Source organism: Ursus maritimus, unplaced genomic scaffold, assembly GCF_017311325.1.
Source record: "Ursus maritimus isolate PB19 unplaced genomic scaffold, ASM1731132v1 scaffold_7, whole genome shotgun sequence".
Lineage (NCBI taxonomy): Eukaryota > Metazoa > Chordata > Mammalia > Carnivora > Ursidae > Ursus > Ursus maritimus.
Window position 1 is genome coordinate 78,214,335 of NW_024426885.1, and position 9,324 is coordinate 78,223,658.

Consider the following 9,324-nt stretch of genomic DNA (forward strand, 5'->3'; position numbering starts at 1 on the left):
ATGGTCTAAAGGAAACCAAGTATCTCAAATGACAAAAACAGTGTATTTGATGGTAACTCAGTGACATCATATTCATACATAATCACAAATTATCATACGTATTCTAACAGATATATGAGATATTTTCATCTGACCTCCTGCCAGGAATATGTGCTGTGCCTTCCAAAAAGCCACACTAGAGGAAATCAACCTATTTCTCCAGGATATGGGGCACTAAATAGTAATATAATCCTACAAAAATTCCAAATGTTCACGCAGCTCTCTGGGCTCAGTTCAAGCAATATCGACGATAAGGCAAGCATTTCTTATTCCCAATAAACTACTTTTTCTCTGCCTAATGGGATCCTTCAGAATGGTTCTGTAAGGATAGAGTTAATGCCAAAAGAATCCCAGTTCTATCTTCCAAATATGACAGCACTCTGGGCAATTTGACAATAAACTATATTTAACTCTATCCTTGGGTTTTGCTTAGAAGCAAAGGGGCATATCCAGATTACTGTGAAAATAATTTTTTACTATTTTTCAGGAAAACTGAATTGACCATCCTAGGAGCTCTAGTGGTCAACAGTCTTGAAAGTTCCATAATCATAATAAAATCACTCCATGCAAAATTATTATGCAAAAGAAATCATCAGGTTTTCCTCCAGGATAATTTATCTATGTGATGACAAATTACGTCGTTAAAGTATTGTGCATTTATAATCTGAAATCATATTATTAAATAATCCATACATTAAATATAAATTGTCAACCAGTTGTAATGTAGGAAAAAAAAAACTCCACTCCAAGGGAAAAAATACCTTATAACAAGAAAGGAATCAATGAATGATATTCAAGGATGAAGGGTAATCAATTTAATTTTTTATCACTTTACGCCACCAATGAGAAATCCAAGTAGCAAAATGACAAAACAAAAAATGAAAAGGAATCTATTAATGAAACTCAATGGAAATTTAAGCCTCAAATTGAACAGAAAACAGAAAATAGTGAACCTATAAACATGGTTTCTAAATGTTCAATATTTCCCAACTGATCATTGGGGATGAGATTATTGGGGAAGCTAGAATTCATTTCTGATTTACTGATCAATGATAAAAATGTAAGACTTTTTTAATACATGTGGTCATATCATGCTGGGATATTTAAATACCTTCCCAACCTTTATTAGTGTATAGAGAAATGTCAACAAAAGGTCAACTGAAGATAGAAATTGCAATTTTTTCCTCTGTGCCAGTTTTAAAGTTGCTCATGCACTTATCAATAGCTTTGAGAGTATGGCTTTCTTCCACAGATAGAAAAAAAAAAAGACAAAAAACATAAAAAACAAGACACCTATGGTGAACCCTGTTATGTTGAGTTTCATTACATTAGAATCCTAGAGTTTTCTATGCACCTTGAGGGCAATGATCAATGTGACTTGGGCTAACTTTTCCATTACAGTAAGATTCAGGGTGATCTTCTGGTGGTTTGATTCAGTTTAATGCCTTCTTACATTCCTAGAAATTTACATGAATGTACCTGTAGGGGCCGCGGGAGTGAGAGGACTGGCTGGCCGTGGCTACTTGGCCTATACAGGCCTGGGTCGTGGATACCAGGTCAAGGGAGACAAGAGAGACGACAAACTCTATGACCTTTTACCTGGGATGGAGCTCACCCCAATGAATCCTGTCACTTTAAAACCCCAAGGAATTAAACTTGCTCCTCAGGTAGGTAAAGTTATTCCAGAGATACTTTCCTTAAGTCAGGCCAAAGACCATCCACATTTGCCGTTCATCAAAGGATTTGACTTGATCCCTTCTTGGGCTATTGTTATGTTTTGTTTTGTTAAATAGGTAACGTGGTCAATCAACATAACGTAGTGTGAGAGAATGCTGAATGTTGAGTGCCACTGTTCCATCATAGGCTTTCCTATATTTCCTAAATAATCTGAACAACTGGAATGCGAAGCTCCTGAGAGCATTAAGAATTATCAACCGATACCTTCCATGAAAATAAAATGAAGCAAAGACCCTAACTCAAAATAAATGCTTACAATGTACAAGCTGGCTACTGGAGAGTCTCCATGACAAGGAATGAATAGACCACTTTTGGTCTATTCATCTTGACATCTTTTACTGGAAACATTGTGTGTGAGAGAAAACACCATGCCATCCATGGACTTGTGTTAACGATGAGATGCCATCCGTCATATCCAATTAGTCATATCCAATTAGGTCTCCCACGATGTTTGGGGAGGGGCATGATGGTGAATTTTTAATGCTTTATTTCCACAGCTCCAAGTTTCCATGTTTCTGCATGAGGCTGTGATTTTTATTATTGGAAAATTAGAAGTTATAAAAGCTGTTCCAGGGTGGAAAGTGAATAACAGGGTTAAAAATAAAACTAAACAGGATCTCTGTGAACCCTGAACCTGTTCCCTGTGGGTGTGCAGTATATGCCGGACTCTCTGTAGAGACACTGGCTGAAGAACCCATACGCAGGTGTTCAGAGATACTGTTTGTGGACCCTAAAGGAAACGTCCCTACTCCAGGCCCAAAAGTATAAGCCCCAAATGTACAGAAGTAGCCTTATGATTGCAATCAAGTAGAAAGCATGGCTTTCTAAAAGCTCATCATGAGTATTATTTTTGTAGGATCAATGGCTGTCTTATACATACAAATTAGTTCATCTAAGGTTTCTGCTAACCCTACCCAGGCAATTAAAAATAAGGATGTCTAGCAGAATGGTACACAGCAATCGTTTGTTTGTTCAAAAACCATTTATTGGGTATCCATCATGCACCAAGTATTGTGTTAGGTGCTGGGCATGGAAAAGGGAATATAATACAGTCTTTGCCATCAAAAATCATAATAAGGTAATCCAATGAGAGGATCCAGACACATCAACAGATCATTATTGTAAACTCTACTAAGTGTCATGGTGGAGAAAACGCAAAAGCTTGTCATCCAGTCTATCTTGAGTTAAAATCCAAAATAAGGAATATTAGAAATGTTTTAAGAAAATAAAAAATAATCATTATAAATTCCACATAATAGTTCTAAAAGCCGCCATAGGGTGAGAAAGAGTCTCTGCTTCTTACATTAAACCCAGGTTAGAAATTGGTCATGGTTTATAGGGATATGTAAAGAACCACCTTTCCCAATTAACTACTGAAAGTTCTTTATTTAGCCTCTGAATCTCTACAAGTACGGCTTAGAAATTGAGGGCTATGCCAACCCAAACCAACATAAATGGAGCCTTAGCAACCCCACGGTGGGGTCATGGGCATCCGACAAGAGCCAGGAGACAAAGTGTGCCCAGCAGAGTCAGGAGTTACAGTCCATACTCTTTGAGCACATGTTTGCATAACAGGCTCAAACAGGCAGGCAGAATGTCTGCCAGCTAACGCAGTCTACTGGTGCCCAGGAACCTTCAGGAATGCTTTGTAGAAGACAAGAGATGTTCCAAAGCCAAGAGTGGTAACAAGCAAAAGTCAGTAGAGGACATAGGAGCAATCTACAAATTTAATAAACTGGAAAATGCCCTGTTATTGCAGCTGGATTCGTGCCAGAACCAATGAGATAAGATACTCCATGGAGTCAGCCAGGGGCACTGTTCTGTCCCCAAGTCTTATTCTTTTCAGACTTAGGCCCTGTTTGGCACAGTTTCCTGAGTCTGCTGACTCATGGGAGCATCGGGGCTGGTGGGCCACTGAAAATGGCTTCAGGATGAAAAAAAAATGGGTGCCTTTAGACAAGATACAGTTTGGAGTAGTGATAAAGGCAGGAAAAAAGCATGCAGAAAGATTCTAAAACTCAGATCTTTGTAAAAACAGCCAGAAGTGGTATTTTGCCCAACAAAGACATTGCAGCTGTCAACATCCATCTATTAATGCTCATCAGTAACTAGTAACCATTAAACTTTTTAACTCGAGTTTTTATGAAAATGTGAAGTTAAAACCCTATGACAAATGATGTGAAGTAAGGTTATTCTTAGGTTATTTTCTCTAAATCAATATAAACAGTAGGATTGATGGTAGTCACGAGGAAATCCAGCCACACTACTGCTGAAATGTCCATTTTTTTAAAGGAATAAATATATCAAACAAATCGTAAAATTAAACTATTGGTAAAAGAGTTACAGCTAATGGACTAAACTAAAAACATATTAGAATAAATGGTGTGAAAATGATTTTTATGAATTAATCGACATAACATTTTAAATGGAGTTCAAGTTGAGTTCGTCTTAAATTTTATGAGTCATTAAACCATGTGGCATTTTATATTTTCTTGTATTAGCTTAAATGCTGAAGATTAGAGTTTAAAACCCTGAAAGCTGGAGAAATAATGCAAATGTGACATTTGAAAGGGAAATCACTTTTTTTTTTGTTCTTGTAGATATTAGAAGAAATATGTCAGAAAAACAGCTGGGGACAACCAGTGTATCAGCTGCACTCGGCTATTGGACAAGATCAAAGACAACTATTCTTATACAAAATAACCATTCCTGCCCTGGCCAGCCAGAATCCCGCAATGTGGGTAACATCTCCAAATTCCTAATCTTTTAAGCTTTCTAGAATAAGAGTCACTTGTAAATCAAGTGTATTTTATCACTATCCAAATAAGAGAAATATTTACGTCTACTACTTACTCATTTTTCATTAAACGCAAAGTTTCAGAGGTATAGTTGGGATGTACGTGCAAAGTGGGAGACTGGCATCTCAAAGGTTGAGAATTTCACACAGACAATGAAGACCGTGTAGTATAATCAACCAATAAAAAACTGCAGACATAAAATGGAACAGGACTCAGAACAAAGCCCATTCTTTTATCTGTGTAGTATTTAGGTTGAACCATATGAAATTGCCATTCTGTACATGACAGCACCATGCCTGGTCACTTACATTTTGGAGCAAAGATCCTCTCCGTTGGAGAGTATCACCACCACAAGCCTGCGTTTCTACATATTTTAGGAACCATCCTGTTTCACATGTACCTTAGAAAAGCCATATGTTACTAAAAATCATTGAATTGTGCACCTAAAAATATGTGCCAATCCTTTCACATACCTTGCTTATCTATGTATCTATTTTTTATCTATTTATTCATACCTTTTTTAAGAAATTTAGGTATAATCGACCTGCAACATTATATTAAATTCAGGTATACAATAGAATGATTTGACACTTGAATATTTTACAAAATGGTCACCACAATAAATTTGGTTGATATCCATCACCATGCATACTTAGGAAAAAAAAAAAAAGAAGAAAAGAAGAGCCATGTGTTGAGTTACAGGTGTGCTCCAGGAATGTCCTATCAACCACTACTGTCCTGGGTCAGGTCACAAATATCCCTACATGCATATACCTGTAGGAGTCTTCAATGCAAAGAGAATGGAAACCACACACATAAAATTCCATCATCTGCTCATCACAGCATACGAACAGCGGCTTGGGTTTTCTCCCATCTCTGCACTTCTAACGTAATGACTATTGGAATATGCATTGCAGCCACCCCTTCACACCTCCGAAGCTAAGTGCCTATGTGGATGAAGCAAAGACCTACGCAGCTGAGTACACCCTGCAGACGCTGGGCATTCCCACCGACGGGGCCGATGCCCCCAGCGCGGCGGCTGCCGCCACTGCCTTCCCAGGTAGGGAAGACGGCACCCGGCCCCGGGTGTTTGAGAAACCCCCCTCAGTACCAGGAACTCTGAGAGTTGTTTTTGAACTCTACCCACAATAAACCTGATTTACACCATCTGTGACCAAAAACACTGGGCAGATGCGTGAACCATCAAAGTACAAGATAAGAGGAGGGAGAGGGGAGTGGAAGTGGGGTCTAGTCTCAGCTCAGCTTCAGCAGCTTTGTGACCTTGAAAGACCAGTCTCCACGTCTGGTTGGGTAGGGTTTTTACTTTCTAAGTAAGAGAGTTCGGAACCACCTATTAATAGTTGTTCATCTGCGTGCCAGGCGCTCACCTAAATGCTCAGCGTGCTTTATATTATGGCCAGTAATGCTCATGGCTCCACAAGACGTCGGTTGTAGCATGATGCCCATGTACAGCCGGAGGAACCCAGGACAGGAGCGATGGAGGAATTTAGCCAAGGTCAACTGGCTTTTAAGGAGTCCTTGGACTCCCTGCACAACCCTAATCTTCAACTCAACTTGACTTTTTTTTTTTAAAGATTTTATTTATTTATTCAACAGAGATAGAGACAGCCAGCGAGAGAGGGAACACAAGCAGGGGGAGTGGGAGAGGAAGAAGCAGGCTCCTAGCAGAGGAGCCTGATGTGGGGCTCGATCCCATAATGCCGGGATCACACCCTGAGCCGAAGGCAGACGCTTAACGACTGCGCCACCCAGGCGCCCCTCAACTTGACTTTTATTGCTTTGCTTTCTGGAAGAAATGTGTAGATCACATTTTTCTTAAATTGTTTTAAGTCAAAATCTCTGTGAGAGAGAGAGAGAGAGAGAGAGAGAACCTTTCAATATGTAGATAATCAGCTCTCATTTATCTGTTCTGTAATTTTGGACGGGAGCATATGCTGTTTGCTCAGAGTAAAGCCTCTCTGTAGGTTGACCTGACTTCAGGGTCACATTTAAAAGGCTCTCCCCCGTGTGTTATGTACCTACAACAAACACTAATAATTTTTTTAAATGAACCCTCTAGAGATTAAAAGTGACCGGACAAGAAATTTGTTTCGGAAATCTTCCCTTACCAGTTAGTTTGAATAACCCCGTTCTTTTTTAGCAATCAAAGTTCATTTCTTTTGAAGAAATTGGTCACTCTGTGTCATTGTGTCAGCGTACCTCCCTGAAGACCAATTTGAGATCTGACTAGACCCAGACACAGGGTGTTTCTATCAATCCATTCAGTCATGTGTTGGTCACGTTCGGGTGAGAGAACTGCTATATTCCTCTCATCCGTAACACCTGGGCTCACTCTCATTTTCTTTTGTTTCTCAAAAACTGCAAATATGTTTTCCATCCTGGCAATTAACCACGCTTCACACACAAACACGACCTCAATTCCAGCTTTGTTCTGTAGAACATGGGAAGATGGGCCCTGCGCCCCTGCGAGGTTACCACGGCAACAGCTGCCACTACAGAGGGCAGGTCCCCTGGGCTGCTCTGGGGCTATCAGTCCCATGCTTGCTTTCCACAGAATGGGGTGTTGACATGTCCGTCTACTGGGGACCTGTGCCAGGGTTTCTGGGTTCTTGGAGAAGGTTGAGCCCGTCTCATGGAAAGCTGCACCCCAAAGACAGCTAACTAATGTGCTGTAAAAATGAATGAGCCCCTGTCAGAATGTTACAGTTTGCTTGCACATTAGAAAGGACTCACTTTCACCTAAGAATGTGTGATCTTGTCCTCCCTTCTGTTTGCTCCTGCAAGAAGTAAAAAAGTATTTAGGGCATGAAAGTTGTCTTGGGAATGCCTAAGAATTTGAGAGCCTCTCTTATAACTTTGCTGTGGAGTCAAGCAAAGAATAATAGGCTCCAGAGGAGAGAAATCTGTTTAAAATCCAAACACTCTTGCGCTTAAGAAAGTAGCCAAATTGAAAAAGAAAATTCAAAATCCCCAAAGATAAAATCTGCATGACACACACACATATGCACACACTCTCACACATGTGTATCTCTTACTCACTTATCTAGAAATACTATTTCCAAAATTATGAAAGTAACTGGTAACACAGTTCTCACATCCTTGGAAAACATACCAAACTTCAGTAGTGCATTAGTCAGCATTACTGGCCAAAGTGCCCAAGCCGAGGAGTGGATTTAATTTTTTAAAAAATAGTCCAGCCAGCTTCCTGCCACCACTTCCTGAGAAGCCACCAGAAAGAAATCAATGTGTCTGGGGTTGGGATGACTGCCACAGCACATAAACCAAATGGACTGGGGTTTTTTGGGTTGTTTGTTTGTTTGTTTTAAATCAGGTCCCCGTTTGTTGCTTAAGTACATTTTTCCCCTTTTTCTCGTCATCTTCGCACTTTTTGGATCATCTCAGAAATAGCTTATTTTTTATCTAAAACATCAACAGGGAAACATTGCTTTTGTATAATAGCGGTTATGCCGTCTTCTCTAAAAGTGAACGTCAATCAGCCAGACATGTTACTAATGTGACCGCACATGATGCCCTCCGTACCACTCAAAGCCCTGGGCTGTTTGATGGTGAGGACGAGCATCATCTGAATACACCGGACAGCTTGGTGGTGAAGCAAGATGGTCTTTGCCCTTCACGGTTGGGTCTAAATGTAAACAGGCCAGGTATTTGCTTTTATGGAGCTATGTAGAAACACGCTAAAAGTTTGCATATTTTTCCTACCGGTCTACCCACTCCCTATACGTCTTGGGTAAAAGCAATGATTTTTAACATTTCGTTTCAGTAGGGGTCATGGGTACAGAAACAGACCCACAGAGCCCCACCCCTCAGCCCTGCCAACCCATCAATCACATCCCCTCCTTTATAAACTCCGACAGCCTCTGAAAAAGTTCTAAATTTCAAGCTTTAATCAACTCGGCATCCTGTTAAGTTTCCGTTTCTTGAACTCTCTCCCCAGTGTTTCCAATCTTCTAAGCACGAAGTGGTTCTGGCACATGAGGCTGACCTCACTTTGAGGCATGCTGTCCCCTAATCAATGAGTCTAGATATTAGGTCCCCTGAGTTCACTTTTTTAAATGTACGTATTAACTTTTGGCTTTGAGCAATGTTAACTTTTCATCTTCCAAGGAGAAGACAATAGAGCAAGAGGGAGCGAATATAAATGGCTTCTGATGAAGTTTTCTCTGCCTTCTCCTCCTCCAGGATATGCTGTCCCCAGTGCAACGGCGCCCGTGTCCACAGCCCAGCTCAAGCAAGCGGTGACCCTTGGACAGGATTTAGCAGCATATACAACGTATGAGGTTTATCCCACTTTTGCAGTGACTGCCCGAGGGGATGGATATGGAGCCTTCTGAAGATCTCTTTCTTTTAAGTTAAGACACACAAAACTCTATCTAGAAGAAATAAGCCTCTCAGTTTCCTTATGATCACAAGTCCTACTTTTTCTCAAGAGATGCCTTTCCCAAGACTGTACAGCTTATACTAATGGTAGAATCAGGATACGAGGATATATTCCCTCTGAAATCAAATGTCAAGAAGCCTTTTATGTGACAGAAAGCTTAAGAGCCATTGTCCGAGAAGTTGGTTCTCCCAGGTTCCTGAGTCCCTTGGGTGTCTGTTTACGCACCCTGACAACGTGGAGAGAGAGCTTTTAACCAGCAAGTGTTCAGGGGCTGAGCAGACCTGGTCAGTTAGGAGCAACAAAGGGAGCCAAGTAAACTCCAGAGTCTCA

At 40.5% G+C, this 9,324-nt stretch overlaps 1 protein-coding gene across 4 annotated transcripts in view; it reads left to right on the top strand.

The window, feature by feature from the left end:
* The window catches only part of A1CF (APOBEC1 complementation factor), a 48,783-nt gene extending 39,836 nt beyond the window's left edge, over positions 1 to 8,947 (top strand). For 2 of the 4 annotated variants that reach the window (XM_040624172.1, XM_040624170.1), the window contains 4 exons: positions 1,501 to 1,706; positions 4,377 to 4,513; positions 5,492 to 5,634; positions 8,796 to 8,947. In XM_040624172.1, coding sequence (XP_040480106.1) covers positions 1,501 to 1,706; positions 4,377 to 4,513; positions 5,492 to 5,634; positions 8,796 to 8,947 — 638 coding nt within the window. The remainder of the gene's footprint in view (positions 1 to 1,500; positions 1,707 to 4,376; positions 4,514 to 5,491; positions 5,635 to 8,795) is intronic. The other 2 variants (XM_008689581.2, XM_040624171.1) reach the window with 1 other exon arrangement.
* Positions 8,948 to 9,324: the final 377 nt, after the last annotated feature.